Source organism: Bombus affinis, chromosome 1, assembly GCF_024516045.1.
Source record: "Bombus affinis isolate iyBomAffi1 chromosome 1, iyBomAffi1.2, whole genome shotgun sequence".
In the NCBI taxonomy this organism is placed as follows: domain Eukaryota; kingdom Metazoa; phylum Arthropoda; class Insecta; order Hymenoptera; family Apidae; genus Bombus; species Bombus affinis.
The window spans coordinates 16,161,982-16,181,209 of record NC_066344.1 but is presented as its reverse complement, the minus strand read 5'-3'; the positions used below and the strand labels follow the sequence as shown (position 1 = coordinate 16,181,209).

The window sequence follows — 19,228 nt, the reverse complement described above, 5'->3', positions numbered from 1 at the left end:
TTAGGTTAGAAAACGATCTATATGGAGAGCCATGTATGATGTATGCGACATTTACGTGACAAAAAGCCACGTGACAAGATTGTAAAAGTAAGACAGGAAGTGAGGAGGAAAGGAGGGGAGAGCATTACTAATACGATTCTTAGAGAGATGGTCTTGCCAGTCTTGCCTCGAACGAGCAAAATCTTTGCTAGAGACTATAGACAACGGTCTGTATATCGATTTTATGATAAACCGGCGTGGGCTGGTCGTCGATAGACGTTTATCTTTCTCTGTCAGACATATCCTGCCCGACTCCCTAATCCGGAATTCCAGTTCCTGAAGGCTATCTCTACGGCAGTATGGTTTTGCTAGGAAAAGGGGTGGTGGTGACTACAACAATAGCTGAGCTCAGCTCGACGCGCCCCGTGCACTCTGAGAAATCTCTTTAATTACTCTTCTCACTCAACCGAATGCTTTTTGCTAAGACCGTTATCTTCTGGCGAGAACGATCGGATTCATTCGTTTTGTAAACGTGGTCAAAGCCCAGTGAGAAACGACGAACCTTCTCCTATATAGTATACCGTGTTATGAAATACTGCACCGTTTCTTTTTCTCTTTTTACTTCCACCATCTCTCCCGCACTTCCTCCGCCACACGCTATCCTTTTCCTCTTTTTCTGTTTTAAAGGGAAAGAAAGAGGAGGGGGAGAGTTCAGAGTTTTGCAGCAGAAACACGATTACGACAACGGAGTAGTTTTTAACGAGAATTCATTAACGGACCAGTTAATGGAAAGTCGTGTTAATGGAAATATCTCTTTCACTGTTCCTTCGTTTTTAGCTAAAAATTTTTCCCTTTGCTTTCGTCGTGTCGCTACTGTCGGCTGGTGTGTTTGGTAATCCGATCTTTACTGCCTCGAAATATGCTGCAAATATTGGTAGAGATCGCCTCTACCATTGAAAGCCATATTTTCGAAGATACGTATAATTATGTATGAAGATCACGGGGAAAAATACTTTTAATGTTGCTTTATAATCAAACAGGAGGATTTTAACCATTAAATGACACACAATATCTTCCATGATCTCGGCAGAATATTGATTTTCATTTTGCAAAATAATCACAAATAGGAAAGATTTTTAACTTGCGGCGACACTCGACCTCGGAAATTTCCAACGGTTTCGCGGCACAAGGCGCTTTATCTTAAAAGCGCTATGCCGATGAGCCTTAGGTGTCATCGATATCCCTACGGCTCCTTCGCCGAATTTTCGAGAGACCGCACACGTGGCAATCGTCGCGGATTTCTAACAAACGCGCGCGATATCGATGGCTAACAAAGAAATGAATCAGCGTGGCTTTTGAATCAAAGAGATTCAGTCTACCCCGAGCTGCGAAGTGCGAAGGATTACGTGAAACGAGCGCTCTACTTCCTATAACCTGCGTTAAGCACTGATCGTTACCAAGCGTGCCAACTGTTAATTGTTAATTGTTACTTGTGTTAATTGTTGTTTGTTGCTTGTTGTTATTGGACGTCGGTTGTTAAGTTAATAAACGTTTTTTGTTGAAACATCTGAGCATTCCTTCTACACCTATCACGACATACCACTTCAAACTGTTTTAACTGTTGTAACCTTAAACTACATCATACCTAGAAGTATTTTAGTAACTTTTCATAGAATTTTTTACATATTTAAAATGTACAAGAGTCGCGCGAAACCTGAAAGATCCTACTGAAAAGAAAGTTTATAAAATGACTAATATAAAAAGGCACCATATTTTTACAAAATGGATTTATATTTAAATACGAGCGATTAGCAAATATTATATACACCACAGAACAGATAGCTGTTATCAATATGGTGAAAAATTAGTACAATGTTACTAAAATTCATAGCGTAGGTAACAATTTTAGTCTTTCTCTTACCCGCCACGTGCATCGGTCGATAGATGTAAATTTTTAAAAAATAGTTGATAAATTGGTACAGTTTTATAAAAGCCAAAGTACAATTATTAAGGTAAGTAATATTTTAAAGAATATAAAAAAACAAATCTTTAGGTGTAAATTCAAATAAAAAGACAATTTTGATGGTATAAGATTAATTAATGACCTACTAAATTTTTAAACTGCTTCTACTTAAAAAGACAAGTAACTTGATTTATCGTGTATCGTGTTTTGTAGTCTTCATATGGTAAATTGATGGGTCGTGGTTAGTAGCTAGAACGAGAAATCGAGAAACTGAACATACAGAAAAATCGAATATCCGGGCGAGTTATCAATTACGATGTAAAACTGTGTCGAGTGTATTCAAGCAATCACATAGGGGGAAAGAGCTGCAATCTATCGGGCAGCTCAGATAAAATCTTCCAACAGATAGGGTGATTCAGGATGGCGATTTATATTTCTTATCCCTTTTATGGTAAGACGGAGATGAACGCAATATAACAGGTAACATTCAACGCGGTCAAAAAAATTGCATGTGACTAACATTAGATTTAGGAGAGTCTCTAATTAACGTTTAAAACAGTTTCAACTTCATTAATTTTGAACTAATTTATGCAAATGTAGACGAGTTGGTGGAAAACATAAAAATGGATATAACATGATGAATAATAAATTCTGAAAACTGCTAAAATTCTTCTGTATGTATATTATTCTGCATTTTAATTCGCCAAATAACTACAATACGTAAACTTCTAGGTAATTGTAACAATTAATAAAATATCGCATTATTATTGGGCATATGGTAAAAGGTTGTTTTACATTCAACAATATGTAAAAAAATGTAGTGATAAAATTTGTTCACCTAAGGTCTCATTTTCATGAGAATCGGATTTGACTAATTAATGTACCCCAGGAAATTTCAAATCCGACTTTTTGCAAAATGCTGGCCTTGAATGAAACTATTTTATTCTACATTTTCTCATGTAAAAAACCCACTTTACCATCGTCCACTTTCATTTAATAAGAAATCAGTCAAGTTGACGCGTACTTATAAAATTTTCAAAATTCTATTTTCTTGAAAACCTACCCACCTATTTTTGCATGTAGAATAACCTATCTGATTATCGAGTCAGCCTGTATTTGACAATTTTTCATATATTTTTAATTTATTTTCGCACGTAGTACAATCCTCCGTTCAATTGTACTGTGTATTCTATCACTTTGCAAAAGAAATCTTACGTTTCTAGAAGATTTTCAAATCATCGTACATCGTGGCTCAATGAAAAGGGGAGGACGTAAGGAGGGACGTTTTAGATGGTAAACTTAGTCGCGTCTCCTCGACATTATATTATATTATATAAAGTGGAAGCATCTAAATAACTCCGTTGTTTTTATGGTCATAGGAGGGAAGTCTTCGGGGCGAAATTGCATTGTCCGAAAGTATAGCTCATTTTTATACTTGTTTCTGCTCATCATGAAAAATGAAAGGAAAGAGAAAGAATGAGCAAAAAGAACCACCGTTTTTCAATGGCAGGTTTAAGAACCTGCTGCTCTGTCTCTTCACCTTCAATTGTCCCTTCTATTCTTGGCCATATGACTCAAAATGATCAAGCATTCTAGAATGGCAAGTAAATCAATTTCATCTCATCTTGTGAAATTCATACTTAAAGCTTGCTATTCAATTTCAGTGGAACAGCAGCGTCGAGCTAACTCGATTTTCCGACTCTTTTGACTTGACCCTCTCTCGTCCTAGACGGCTCAATTAAGGGGCTAGCCATACTTGGAGAAATTTTCTTCGTTTCTTGAGATATGAAATATCCCCCAAGTTTCACTGTATTAGGTAAGTTGAAGGTTAATTCGTAATACTCGAATTTCATTTTCTATCCACGTGCTCAACTTCAAATGGCTCGCGGAATTATTTGTTCAGCAAAATTCACCTTTTCTTCAAGCGTCAAATACATATGTACTCTGATCGCAATATATATATATATTGTTTGAAAAGTTTCCATCATATTATAGTAGTTTTTACGATATGACGCGATCGTAAAATCGACAAGTGGCAAAGTTTACACGACGAGGTGTTTCCACGAACAAATTGACTGAATCCTAAAACGATAAGAAACCAAAACTTGTACAGCGATCATGTTGCGTAGCAAACATAACCTCAGTTTTGATTCGGTCCCCAATATGTATGTATTGCTTTTATTACTGATGTATATATACCTTTAACTGCTAGAATTTTTCTTGAACGTTCTTTCTATGGTATCTTTATTCTGCTATTTTTATTTCTCATTTCGTCATACTTTTTATTGTTGAAATTTTGTTCTGCGATCCAGCAGTATCTATTAGCTTGGCAACTAAGTGATTGCGGATTTTGTCAGTACCACCTAACCACAAAATTTGCAATCACTTAGTTGCCAAGCCAATTGCATACTACTGCTACTATCTTTTTTATTTATTACTCTCCTTCAATTCTTTCTATTCTTGCAATTTCTTTATTCATATTTCTGCGTTTCTCCTTCTTCTTCTTCTTTTTTTTTTTTTTTTTGTTAAAATTCCTGCTTCGTTGGAAGATTGGATCCTCCCGTAAAGAAGGCTATAAGAAATGCTGCACCAAATGTGGAAACTTTTTCAAAGTTCCAATTTCATCATGGAGGATTGTGCCGTGTGAAAGTATTGCCGAAGGGAAGCCAGCCGAGTAATAGATTATTTTGCACAAAGTGATTTGAGTTGGACGCTGTTCACGGAATTAGTCGGACGAGCAGAAGGGAAGTCTTCAGGAGCGTTCACGGTGGTTAGGTAGATGGCGGCAATGGTTTTGAGAAAATGACCGTTGGTGACCTTTGATTGACCACAAGATGGACGTCGTCCATTACAGCTAGGTTCTTGACCAAGGATTAGATTTTGGTGTAAAGGTAGCTTTGGATAAAGCGCCTGATTCAAACACTCTCGTAGAAATTGAAGAAGTAGGAATTAATTAAAAATTCTGTGAAAAATGCATCGTACTTCGCTTCTCCTCCGTAACCTTTTAACCGATCGATGCTTAACCTGGAATAGTACCTTGCTTCCAGCAAATGGTTGCCATTAGTGTAGCACCTAAGTACGTGCAATCCTTATTGATTTCAAATCCTTAACTGTATACGCATGCACTAATCGTCGTGAATGTTGCATCACGCAACCTCTCTGATAACACGAAGGTAGTTAATAAATGAAAGCCAATAATAAATGAGTTATTATACTTAGTCAAGCATATAAGATAATCTTCTTGCAGGGTAATTAATGAACTAATAATAATACACAGTTAATTGGCAAGTGACAACTTCTAAGATTATAAGCTTCTGTTACAAAGTTTTTTAGCTGGCTCATACTTTATAAAATTGTTTCATGGAACTCTGTCTGTTTTAATGCCAAGCTTGTTGCTGTTCTGCAAAACGATTAATTATCATTCGTAATTTGTAGCTTGGGACTTGGAACTTGAAGAATTAACCAATAACGTTACGTTCAATTATATACAGGAGGGTTCTGATATTAAATCAATCAGATACGAAGAGCTTATACATTAATAAGCTGTTGATAAAAGCAAACGTAAGAAATTTGTGAAATCACAATCATGAAATTATTTCCAATCTCGCATTTACTTTAATTAAGTTTCAATTAGAGAAGCACTCATTTAAACAGCTTTGTGATCTCACCGGATATATGAAATGTTTTAAACGTTTCTGCATATTATACAAATTAAATGTTAATTTATAATGAATTCCAGATACTTGATATCTAGAACATTTGCAATTTCAATTTCAACTTGTGGAGAGCCATTTTATACTGGAAACTTCATGGCCCTAAAAGTTTCGACACATTATACAATTAAAACGTTAATTGTGTTGGTTTCAGGTACTTCAGCCATTTTACAGTTTCCACAAAACGTAATTCCCCGATTGTTTCGAATAAATATACAAGGTATTTCGTTCATCGTGTACCTACAAAGAACAGAAACCTATGTACAATGTACATTCATGCGTAACAAACGAGCAACAACTGAAACTTCAAAAGCCACTTTCCGAAGAATACAGACAATTACTATAATTAAGCTAGTTAATTACCGTCAAACGTCAAGCTATTCATTTCTACTCTCTTCTTTATACTAATTATCCCTCTAATTTTAGCTTAACTAAATCACAACAGTATCAATCTCTGTGTAAAACCTTAGCCTTTAAACGTTTGATTAACGCATTAACTACCATATAGGATGAGCCATTCAAAAATAGACTCTGATATTTTATAACTTTTTTAATGATATAAAAATGTATAGAGGAAAAGAAGTTACGAGGGAAAAAAGTATCAAAGAGATAAATATTGTGATTGATGCCTGTATACAGAACACTGTAGTTTTGTAAGTTATTTAATAACTAACAGATAAATATATTTGCATCTGGTAAAATTGGCTTTATAATTTCAGTACATACGTTACGTCGTCGTCACAAAATCATCCAAAAAGATGTTTTTAATGAAAGATCATTTCTCTTACGAGTTAAGAAAGAAATCCCTGAATGAAGTTTCATTGCTGTAACATACTGTATAAAAGGAAACATTGTTATCCGTATACAGTGTACATTGATTTTCAGATGATCTTTGGTGAAGTAATTCTTCTAAAAGAAAATCACATAATCCATAAAAACGAATGTTTACCAGTTACTTTATTTATAGCCTTTGTCTGTTTCACGTCCCAACATGAATCCAATGAATATTCATTCTTCTTATAATTGACGCTGCCACAATAACTGATAGAAACGTAAGCAAACAGCTAGAATTTATGAATACCGGTACGTTATTTATTGTCGTTAAAATATTAATAAAGCTTCGACACGTACCAGTATGTCATCCGTTGCAAATAGATTAAGCAAGCCACTGAACTGCAAATATACCGTCGATATCTCTTTTCAACGTAGAATCAGAATTCAAGCTAATTCAATGTCAAAGGAAAACAAGACTCGAACGGTACAGATTCGAAACTTTTTCCAAGCCATTAAACACGCGCATTAAAATGATTATTACTTTTGAATTATTCGTTTATTAAGCATGGAAAGTAATTAAGCCGGATGGTTGATTAATTTCTTCCCTTCTGAATGGGAAAGCAAGAGGGGAAAAAGAGGAATGTTCATTTTTACTGATTTTCCATTTCATAATACATTTTGCTGATGAGAAGTAGGACTGCAGAAATATCGAATCACAATGACTATAATGTTCAAAATGTTGCCATAAGATAGCGTTAAAAACAAGAAATGCTAATTCTGTAGTGGGGTATAAATTTCATTTGGCGAACAATACAATTAAAGTCTTTGAATATCGCTCGCTTTCTAGTGGCCTAAGATATTAAAACTTAATTTTCTCAACAAAGCTATTTTGCCACGTTCCTCGGTTCCCTCTCTTCCTACTTTTTAATTATAAATCGAATTACATTTTCTTCTAGACACAATCGCAAAGCCAAGAATTCTACGTGAAATATCATTTCTTTAAAGCACCACAAAACCGAAAAGTAGAGAGAAACGAGCAACTTTAACGAAGAAGCCGAAAAACCGCGAAACTTCCAAGTTCTTCTGTAAATGTATGTACATACCATTAAGTACGTGCACGAGAATTGTCTTTGTATTAGCGTTACTGGGATGGCAGGTATACTGGCCGCTATCTGCACGCTGGGCACGCTGCACCAAAAGATACGACGTTGTAACTTCTCCCTTCTCGGTGATCACCGATACGCCTCCCCTAGGACTATCGTAGTTGATCACCTATATTGGGCACAGATAAAGAAAAAACCGAATGAGAGACGAAGAAGAGGAACAAAGGAAAGAGAAGAGAAAGAAGTTGGACGAAAAGTTATATCGTAATTTCTGTCGGACGAAATTTTACCGATGGATCTCGTTAGGCGAAAAAAAAAAAAAAACAGGCGCAGAGGGAGGCCACACTTTCTATCTTTTTTTAGTATCTTCTTTTATTTCGTCTTGCTTTGCCATCGTCTTCCCTTTTCTTTTTTTCTTTTTTACAGTCTTCTCCAACGAACGAATTTATTTCGGCCAGAAACCGAATTGTCCGGAATTTGCTTATCCGTGGTTAATGGAATCTCCGGTTTTTCTCAAGCTAGAAAAGCCGGAAAAAGAATTAGGAGAGAAATGGGAGGACACACGGACGAAGAACATGAAATTCGTCGAGGGAGCCACAGTAAATAGTCGTAGAAAAGAGAAAATGAAGAAACGAGGAAAGTGAAGAGAAGATGTGTGTATGCACACATGGTGGTCCGTAATTCGTGGTACAAAAGCGGTCAGAGAGATTCCATTGCTCGAAATAAAATGAAAATTAAGAAAACAAAATTGCGTTTAACGCTTTCGTTTTTGAGACAATCGAGCTTATATTCAAATTCTGTTTCCCCAGAACCAGGCTATAAACAGCAAAATTGTATTCTTCATTTCCAACCTACTTTCACATGTAGAGTAACGTTCTGGCAATTGTCCATTGCTGTCCAAATTAGAATTGATTAAATTCACGTATATCTCACAAATTGTCAAACTCGATTTCCTCGAAAACGAAACCTCCAACGCAATTTTATTATTTTTGATTTTTATCTTATTTCGAGTCGTACAGTTTCCTTAATCCGGTTTGTACCATGAATTGCGCAACACCCTGTATACTTTATGTATATATGGGCGTTCGTATTAAGATCCAGTGGAATTGCATTTTAGACGACGAAAACGAACGATTACGTTTCGTAGTGGTTCTTCTCGCTAGCTTTCCCCGCCTGCCCCTCTGGGAGTAGATATTTATTTTCTCTATCTCTATCTATCTTCCTCTTTTTTGGCACGTCACAATGGCGCGAAAATAAAATTAAAGGTCTGCGTCGAATTCGAGGCGGTTTAATGAAATCGTTGCCCACATGCACACGTATGCATATATACACACGCACACCAGGCCGTCTGTGGAATTTAAATGGAATTGTTAACAAGCCGGCGGTCTCATTAGCATAAACTTTCCGCAACTATCATGCAAACGTTTCGGTCGCGATTTATGATCGTACAATATCGAAACGTTTATTGGCACGTTTATTGTTACCTTTTGTTGCTACGTTCACTTATACGCACGTTCTATGGTCAATTATGTAAGTATTCATATTGCTTCATAGCGTATGTTACGTCGCATCTTCATTATGTCAATATTTTCCAAACATGAATTCAAATATTCTTTATTTAAAGATCCATATTGGTTTATTTAAATTTAAATAACTGGAATTTGCATTCTACTGTTGTAAATATAAAAAAGGAGCTCAAAATATATTTAACAATTCAAATTCAAAAGAACAACTTCAAGTTTTACTTATTGACTTATAGTAATGGTAGGAACTAGAGCGAAGTGAGGTTATAAATTAAAACATTAGGTGGCGACATTGAATGATGTAGCCACACCCACAGCTGGACATGTCTAAAAGCATCTTGAATCTCATTGTCTGGTTACAAAAGTGACACGTGTGAATTGTTATTGATGCAACTTCCTTGTTATATGGCTACGTTGTGTTATTGAAAAATAAGAAATTATTCGTGAAACCCATTTTCTATGTTATGTGTTGTAGAAAACTTGTTTTAATTATGCTATAAGGGAAGAAAGAATTCTGAACTAAGCTCAACTAATTGTATAACATTTCTACATTTCTACAACCAATTACATATACGTATGCATAATTATTTTATGTATTTTGAAGAGATACTACATATCTTCAATTTTATGTTTTTCTATCAATTTGAAAATCAACGTTAAAAATCGAAGCCATATAAAACATTCTCAATATACTATGCATGTAGTACGTTTTTATTTTGCTATGTTATATTAACCTTTAAAATCACATTTATTTTGTTCGATGTAATTAAAAAATTAAACGTTGGGAACAAATATTTTAATTATCTTAACAAACAAGTTACTTAGTTAACTTAGTTAACAAGTATAAATAAGCATGACAAATAGGAGGATACTTTTCTGCGTGTAAAATGTATCCCTCCATAGGAATGTAAATTTTCAACCTCAGTTCTCCCGTTTCGCGCAATTTATCCGATTATGGAACAATGAAAAGTGGACTTATTACCAATTTATTAAACAAATTAGCGTTACAAAAGGGGCGTATCCAGTAGTTTCATTAGTTTCAAGTGGACTTCTCGAGAGCGTTTTACTCTGAATATTTTTCGGTGAATTTACGCGTCTCGATAACGAACGATGTAGCCACGTTCTTTCGAAAACAACAAAACGACATAAAACGCGATTCTCGCACGATTCGTAACGTTTCCAGTTCAAATATGGCGCAGGGTTGACCTCCATTTTCATATATGTATCGCTTATAAATCGTCACGGAAACGAACCGTGTCTTTCATGAAAATTCACGAAATGTTCTCGGTTGAATTTTTGTTAGAACGTTCCCCGTTTCGCTCATAAATTGACGAGTGCACACGTGTGTTTTGTCTCGAAATTCATCGAATTCGTGTTTAAATTTCGTGGTTGAAATCGGATAAATGAATAGATAGACGTGATTGAGTTGTCATGAAGAAGTGATCTAGTCTTTGATGACAAGATTTACTTTGGAATTTCATTTAAATGAGAAAAAGTGGTAAAAAGAAAGTTAGAAAGTTTAGAATGTAAATAGGATAGGTTAAGCTAGCTTTGAAGTTGGATTACAAACTTTCATGGAGGTTTAAAGTTGAAGGTGATGACTTGAAGTTTAATGTATGCTTCGAAGTTATTATTTTCCTTTTTGATTGTATACACAATTTGTTCTGTAAATTTGAATTATGTACTACGTTTCATTTTGAAACATTGGTTAGGTGAATATTCTAATTGTAAGATGCAGAATAATATTTCGTGGGAGAAACTTTTTCTGTGAATTTTAATTATTTTGTTTTGTAACATAATAATAAAATGATTATTTATAAGAGTTATATTTCTTAAATTCTGTTAAGTTCTTAAGAAGGATAGTCTTAACAAATTCTTGAGACGAATGTTTTAATTCTATGTTAAGGGTAATAGGATAGAATCTTTAATCTAGAGTAATAATAATCTTTTGTAGGAGATATGACTGAACGTACTACTAACAATAGGCATCAATGACTTACGGCGATGGTACGTTGACTCGCGCCATTTTTCCCGTTTCTAACTATCCGGCTGCGGAAGTTTGTCCATTAAAACCGGAAGTGGTCGTTATAAACAAGCGATTTTAAATGGTGCCGCGAGTTTGGTGAGCAGGTCAAGCAACACAGACCATTCATGACCTCTATCCATTTACGTGAAAACTCGTCGTTTAAGGATGATTTAGCTGCACCATTAAAACAAGCCACATAAGTGGCTGAGCTAAAGATGGTAAAGTTTAAGGCTAAGATAATGAACTTTAATTATAGTTGGTCGAAACAATGTGAATAAAAATGATATTGTTCAGAATTTTGTATAGCATAAGTTATATTAAAACAAAATAATTTTAAATTAATATAAAAAAAAAATTGTAATAAGGAAAAACAATTTTTACATCAAATACTTCATGTTTATGTTCATATTCATGTTTCATGTTCATGCTTTAATTATATTGTTATTTATATCTAGACTGCAGACTTTTATGTATTTATGGAAAATTTTAAAGTACAAAGATGTACAAAACACACGTAATATGCAAAGATGTAAAAAATATTCAAAGTAAAATAGTTGTTATAATCTTCAATGGATAAAATAAATCCTTATGCAAGTTCCATTTCCTTAGTTATGTTAATAAAAATATGAAATTGTGTAGAGGTCTGCAGTCTATTCATATATAAATCTCAATTTTTAGTCCAAAATTCCAATTAAACAATTTTTACCAATTTTTATGGCAAAATATTTCTACAAGAAAAAAAGAAGAAATACAAATATATATTTACACACGAATAAAAAAGTAACTTAAAAAAAATACTATTCAAAACCACAAATTTCTATTCCACTCAATATATTCATCCTTTTCCACTTTCTTCGTTCTCATCAATGGAAAATTTCCTTATTTTCCGTTCTAATCACGTTCAAGCTTTTGCCAATAAAATCCGCTCATCTTGTCACGCAACAACGGCAGCATTATCATAACAGTTGCCACATTCAGTAGGGGCACTCATATACCGGACGGCAAGTCAGAAACTCAAAAGGTATGTATGTACATAGTTGTCGTCAAGTGTTCGAAGGATGATCCAGATTTTGCGTATAAAGCAGCCAACACAGAAATGGAGGGGTATCGGGTATCCATTATCATTGCTATTGCTACACAGCTTAGTGAAGTTGGTTCAGGTTTCATGGTTTCGTATGATTACTGCTGCAGAATGCAGGCTCTCTCCTTCCCCTCTCTTCACCTGTTCTCTCTCAATTTCCTAAACTGGTATGTACTATTCGGCTGCCTCAGCACACACACTACGCAAACATTACGCAAATGTTATTATTCAACTATGTTCCATGGGTTCCAGTTTGCCGATTAACGCCGCCCTAGTGACGTCGATGGTACTTCCGCATCCCCACTACCGATAGGTAATTCTAGGTAATTCGCGAGGAAATCGTAAGAGGCCCTAGTAGGCCACTTCCTTACGTATGCCAGTAATTTTCGAGGCAAGTTCCTTGCTAGAAAATATTAAAATTCGAGGAGCAGATCGAGTAACCTGCAGACTAGTTTTCATGGAAAGAATGGGATGGTGAGGCGTATGGTCGATGTTATTAAGCAATTAGCTGCGTTTTATGCAAATGAGCTCGGCAAGAAGATCTCTCGAAACATTTTCCTTGTGTCTTTTGCGAATTATTTTTTTATCGAGGGATTTTTGGATTGGAAAACTCGATAATGTTTTCATTGGAATTCTACGTCCCTCTTTTTTTGAGGGGTTAGAACGGATCGTTTGGTAGCTGATTTTGTTTCTTCTGCTCGAAGGATGATTCTCGCGCATTTGGTCTGTTCGTAATACGCGGGGAATTTGCAGAGGAAATTTATGAGAGAATTATTGCCGCTTTTTGCAATGTGCCGCTATTCCTTGTTGGAAATCGCCTTTTGTTTTATGCTTCGGTCTGCTTTGTTTCTGTGTCGAGCTTCTTTGTGCGATTACAGGGAATGGAGGATGGGTACAGTATTGGAAAAAAGTTTGGCCGATTGTAGCAGTTTTGAATCCTCTGATTTCACTATTGACCCGGAAGTCATTTTTTCCGCGGATAAATTCGTTTAATATGAAAAGAAATTAATTTTAATTTTTCGTATTTGCAATAACTTAATTTAATCATATTTTATGTGGAATTTATTCTGCTTTATGATCATCGTGATGAAAAGTTCAATTCGTATTAAATTGCTTTCCGCATTTCAATTTATTCCATCCTCTTCTACCTTTACTTTTTAAGTACACGCATATAAAAGCTATATGAAACGCTCGAAACGTTGCAAAATCATCATCATTAATAAAACTAATTCATGTATAATATATAAATCACTAACAATCATTAAAAAACATCAAATATGCTACTATGAAATAAACCTACAATTTTAAAGGAACTCTAATTCCTTTAAAAATCTCCTATCTTTAAAACTAGGTTAATTTTGACGTATTTCGAATCTCACGAGGAAAATTACACGAGCCGTTTACATTTTTCTTCTACGATTTGTACTGATTTTTATCCATTTAACGAGACAAATATATATCGAAAATTTATTTTCTTCAAAACTTTTAGTTATAATAATATTTATAGTTATACAAATATTTATAGTTTTGAAGTTTTCTATATGTTACACCTACAGATACGCGTCAATTTGACGCAATCGAAATGTCCATAAACCTAGTATTAAAACAAAACAAACCTAACCTTAAACTCTTGGCAGATAGTGTATCTCGTTTCCCGTCAAATAAACGTAACCGGTACGATTGATGATTCAATATGCCTGCAAGTAGCTTCGAATAAAAGGATCAGGGATAGTTCCAATGTATGGGAAGAATTATTTACGCAACAGACTCTTAGATAGGATTTTCATCGAATTCGAAAGAAATCATCAACACATACGCATATATTTTGTTTGAAAAAAGAAAGATTTCGTTCGCCATAAATTATGCATAGAGATGCTTAGAACATCCCTCATCCACATGGTGGAGGTGGAAGGAGAAGAGGACGGGAGAGGCAAAGCATGAAAATCAGAGAAATGATACTTCCAACGGATAAGAAGTTATGATATATATATATGTAACCGAAAAGCATTTAAACCACGTGAACCCGATTCCGCGAGAAATTCTGTATTTGAAACCCATAAGTAAATGTTATCAAGGCAACTATAAATTTTATCCAGAATCGATACAATCCCATACCCTCATCTCACCCGCTCTTCCTTCCTCTCTGTATCATCTTTCCGGCCATGTCCTATATTCCATCTATGCGCATCTACAGTGGCTCGCTATAAGCTTTCCCCAATTTTAACTACTTGACTTCAATGCTTTTTAACATTAGGTTTACGGGACACATCATTTTGACGCATTTCAAATTTCTCGAGGAAAATTACACGAACCGTTCACAGTTTTCTTCTAGCATTTGTACTGACTTTTATCCATTTAACGAGACGAATATATGTCGAAATTCATTTTCTTCAAAGCTGTCTATGCGGTAGACGTATCTCTACCGTAAAATAAGCATTAATGCTAGTAAATTGGTTTCACTCATCGAAGTATTACTACAGTAATAAATATAAACGTGAAAAAGAGTTAATTCTTCAAAAAAGTGAACGTTAAAAGTAAACATAAACAATTCAGCGACGATACTTCCCTTTTTCTTAAGTGGGTAAGACTGCGTCACACGTTGTGTTTTAAAAAGTGATTTGATAATTTCAATTACTAAGTTACTTGCTTTTATTGCAATTTTGTATGCTCGGGGAGTATATGAAGTAAAAGCTTTTTATTTATGGTCCAAGAAATGGGGACCCGCTTTCTTCTAGACCACAATGCCTAGAGATCAATTTATGCAAATTCTTCGATTCATACGATTTAATAAAAGAACAGAACGATTCGAACTTTTACGTACAGACAAAATTGAGTATACGTGTAAAAATGCATGAAATATATGTAATGTTACATAACGTTGAATATTATAAATTTTATATAAATATATATCTCATAGTTTCATTTATAAATTAATAGTGTACAATTGAGGTTAGGTGTCTTTAAGTTGTTTTTTTAAAGGAAATGCATGACATTGTTCATGTGTCAAATTGACACGTGCCTTAGAGATATGTATAAAATTCTGTAAGTCGAGTGTTAAAAGCTTTATCTTATCACTCGAATAATAAATTAACATGAGAAATTAATAAATCTCTTCTATTTTTTTAAGAAAGCATCAATTTTTCCTTATTGCGTAAAAGTACAAAAATTCATTCTATTTAATTGATTTAATACTCAAAATTTATCTAAAAAGATTAGAGATCCAGATCAGGTTTTAATAAATTTATTTGAATATATTTGAATTGATGAAAGTATTTCCATTGGTTAGAAAGTTGTTTGCCCAAACCTAACCTATCTTTCACCTATCTTTTTGGTGAATTTTAGATTGATCTGGGTGGATTAGATTAAAAAGATAAAGTTAAATAGTAAAAATTTGGAAAAATTATTGAACTGCATAATTACCCACACAGCAATATAATCATAATAGTGTTTTATTACAGAGTTAATGTACTTTTAAGAAGTTACGTATAATATGTGCATATATCTATAAAAATTTTCTACGATACGTATTGAAATATTCTGGTGAGGCACTGTATATTTCCAGAGATTGCCTGTTCAGCGTTTCGAAGCGATTAGCCCGTGTAATTTTTGCAAACCAGAAAGCTTACAGAGATGATAGCCCGGGGTAACATTTTACCGACTGGTACCATGAATGCGCATAAATTTTCTGGGGAGAATAACATTACTACGCTGTGAGGGGACGTCGTAGAAGGAAATTTCTTGAGAGGTAAGCAAGAAGCTGGAGACGATACGTTCCAGAGCGTCACCGGGAGTTGGAACCGACGCAAGTAGGTTATGTTTTCTGTTCATGCCTGTGTTCAGGTATAGTGGCTAGTGATGGGTGTTTGCGTTTTAAGATGAATTGCTTAGGTGATCTGAATTCTAAAATTATGTTTGATATATTTATATACTATTAATCATAAGTTACTAGATGTAAGATCATTACTAGACTATGAGTATTTATTCGAATTCATCCTTTTATGAATATAATTAAAATGATATAAATAGAAAATTGTTTCATTTACTGATATATTTGAATGGACTCTGTAATTGTGGTTGATGGTATTTTATCAGAATTTATAGACATCTAATTGTAGAAACAGATTTGTAGTAGTACAATGTACTTTATTACACTTTATTAGATTCATTATGTTATTAATATTGAATAGTAATTAATAATGCAGAATTATTAAGTATGTATAAAATCTTATAGATAATTTATTTTTGACACTCACGTTATTTGTTGATCAATCGATATGTATTACTTTACAATAATTTATAGTCGGCTATTGTAACTTACCGTGTTTCGAGTTATTTTACGATAACTGTTCATCGTATGACATACATAATTTACATTGTTCAATAATATATTCTAAATAATATCACAATAGTATGTTGTTAATAATGAATAGCAGTGAATAAAAGAGAGGAGATAAATAACAATATATACGATGAATAATTAAGGTCGACATGATTACAATACTAGATATTATTAAACATATTCACTTTGCAACCAAACGTATCAAGTGTAATCTGCTAGAATTCACTAGCTCATCATGTCGCGTAATATCCTATGATAGCTGACATCTACAATTCACCAATGACTCGATTAATTTTACACAAATTCACACTTAAACCCGTGTAATAAATTCCACTTGGAATTTCTGCAAACCTAACCTAATAACTCAGTATCGGAGTTCAAATTCAGCTGACTCGTTCGAAATCGAACGACCTATCCATCGATAACCTCAAATTGCCTAGAAGTTGCTGAAAATTTTTTTCACTGAGTAAAAACCACACGTTGAATCATAAAAGAAAGAGCAGATTTAAAAAGAAAAAGGAGATGATGCCATAATGAAAAGCACGTAACGCAGTTTCTTTTCGACATGAAACTAACCTATCCGAAAAGCTGGTGTTAATTCACAAGAAGTGACGAACCCTTTCCGCTTAACGTGCCGCCATTACATCAAGACACTTCTAATGAACCGGATTGAAGATCTACAACGAGCCATAAACTCCTCCGTGAGATTTGTCGCCGACGTAAAAAGAGCCTTGAGCTTTCCTCTGACACTGTAATTACGATCTGTACGAACATCATTCTGTCCCTTTTCGTTTCTTTGTTCCTCTACGACTCTACAATAGGATTCTCGAGTTTCTGGCGTGTCATTACCGTCGACAATTCGTTTTCGATATCTACCGGATGTTTTAAAGATATTGATTAAAACAGATTTGGTTTTGTATTTTTATAATAAAGTAGTTTTTATTTAGATATTTATTATTAGAAAATAACGTAATATTTAATTCTATATTTTATTTAACCTCTTAAATAGTCATCTATTGACCATATCTATGATATTGAAATTAAAAATTACTAAACAATAAAACAAATTAACTTTTGACTTTTTTTAAATATAAATGTTGTAGAACATTATCTTCGGTAGAAATGAATCAATCCATTAGAATATAGAGGATTTAAATAACAAAATTATTACATTTCAAAGATTAAGAATCCGAATGAGACAAGTTAACAGGTTAGGTTAAAATCCTTAAAACGTCAAAATAAGAGCAGTCATGGTCACAACTTTATATTGAATCACTGTTTAAAACACTATTTTATCGTAAAAATGAAAGATCAATCTTTCTTTCGCTTCATAAAAATGTAGTATAATTACAGTACAATGAAATAATATTTCGTTACAAAAATTCGTACACCAACTTAACCTATGCAATTAGTTATTAAATCCAGCGCAACGTTTCCAAACACACTGTACTACATAACTCGGCCACATATCTTCATTCACTGACTGGGAACATTTTCCGAGAGCTTCCCACATGGTATTGTTGTTCACGCTTTTAAACAAATGTTTTCTATTCACCGACCTTTTCGCCACGGTCATAATCGTTTCCAGTCCGGTTGTCCGGTCTGGTTTTTCACATGCCACGCCAATTGAACGTTTAAACGTGAAACACCACCCCCACCATTTGTCATTAACATCTGCCATTCGTGGTAATTTATGCACAGCCATGTTGGCAGTATGGCACAGCTTGATTTATTTTTCGAAAATATGACGGACAGTTGAATATCACCGAGGGGACCATGTCGATTCCCTTATCATTCATAATTTGCCCTGGTTCAAACACAGCATGTCATATATTAGGGTTCTTCTTAAGTGTCTTATCAGATTTATGCAAAGGATTGCTAAAAAAGCAAATTTTGGTTTTAAATAATGACGAATATATTATATAAGTTAAACGATAGTCGCCTTATATTGAAATAATTGCTACATTTATAAATTCTTTGGCTTTTGGCAGTTTTCATTAAAACTAATTTTTAGGTTAATTACAGAAAGAAGAAAAAGCTAAAATTAATGATACTCTGTACTGAAATAATTGTTACATTTATACATTTTTCTCATGACATTAGGCAGTTTTCATTAAAACTGAATTTTAGGTTAATTACAGAGGAAAAAAAATTGTTAAAATTACTAATACCCTGAACTGAAATAATTCTTACATTTACAAATTTATCTTATGACTTCTGACACGTTTCATTGAAACTGATTCTTATATTCTTAAGATTAATTATAGAGATAAGCAGAAAGTTCTTATATTTTCTCGGAAAAATGTAATTATTGGATCATTGTTATTTTATTATTAATTAATTATATCTGTATTTACTAATGCAAATTGAATAATGAAATAACGCATTCAATTTATTCTTCACATTATTTAACACGAATAATAATCAGTGAGAAAGTAGCAAGATTGTAGTGATGATATTCAATATAAATACATGTAGTACCGGGGCCAGAAGGCCTAAGGCATCGGCCGAACTGTAAACAATGCACCTTTGTGTCCTTTAAGTGGACAGTTTACGTGAAAAGGCTGCGTGACCTTGATCACGGGGGTTTCGGGATACCTGTTCCGAAGAACGGGAAAAGGCAGAGCGGGCAGAGCGGGCAGAGCGTGTAGAGTGTGTAGAGTGTGGAGAGTGTGGAGAACGTGTGGAGTGTGCGGAGTGGACAGAGCTCGAATTGGGAAGCAGAAA

The 19,228-nt window shown here is 34.2% G+C and overlaps 1 protein-coding gene and 2 long non-coding RNA genes across 7 annotated transcripts in view; 1 reads left to right on the top strand and 2 right to left on the bottom strand.

Moving 5' to 3' along the window:
- The window catches only part of LOC126916290 (lachesin-like), a 66,588-nt gene that overhangs the window by 6,305 nt on the left and 41,055 nt on the right, over nt 1–19,228 (bottom strand). For all 5 annotated transcript variants that reach the window (XR_007710516.1, XR_007710517.1, XR_007710518.1 and 2 more), the window contains exon 5: nt 7,533–7,701. Coding sequence is in view for 2 of the 5 variants with exons in the window: in XM_050721971.1 (XP_050577928.1) it covers nt 7,533–7,701 (169 nt within the window). In the remaining 3 variants the exon portion in view is untranslated. The remainder of the gene's footprint in view (nt 1–7,532; nt 7,702–19,228) is intronic.
- LOC126916343 (uncharacterized) lies at nt 992–5,419 on the bottom strand. Its single transcript, XR_007710537.1, has 2 exons — nt 4,142–5,419; nt 992–4,024 (listed from the first exon to the last, which is right to left on the bottom strand). It is a non-coding gene; the product is annotated as an uncharacterized LOC126916343 (long non-coding RNA).
- On the top strand, nt 10,150–11,790 carry LOC126916350 (uncharacterized). Its single transcript, XR_007710538.1, has 2 exons — nt 10,150–10,649; nt 11,010–11,790. It is a non-coding gene; the product is annotated as an uncharacterized LOC126916350 (long non-coding RNA).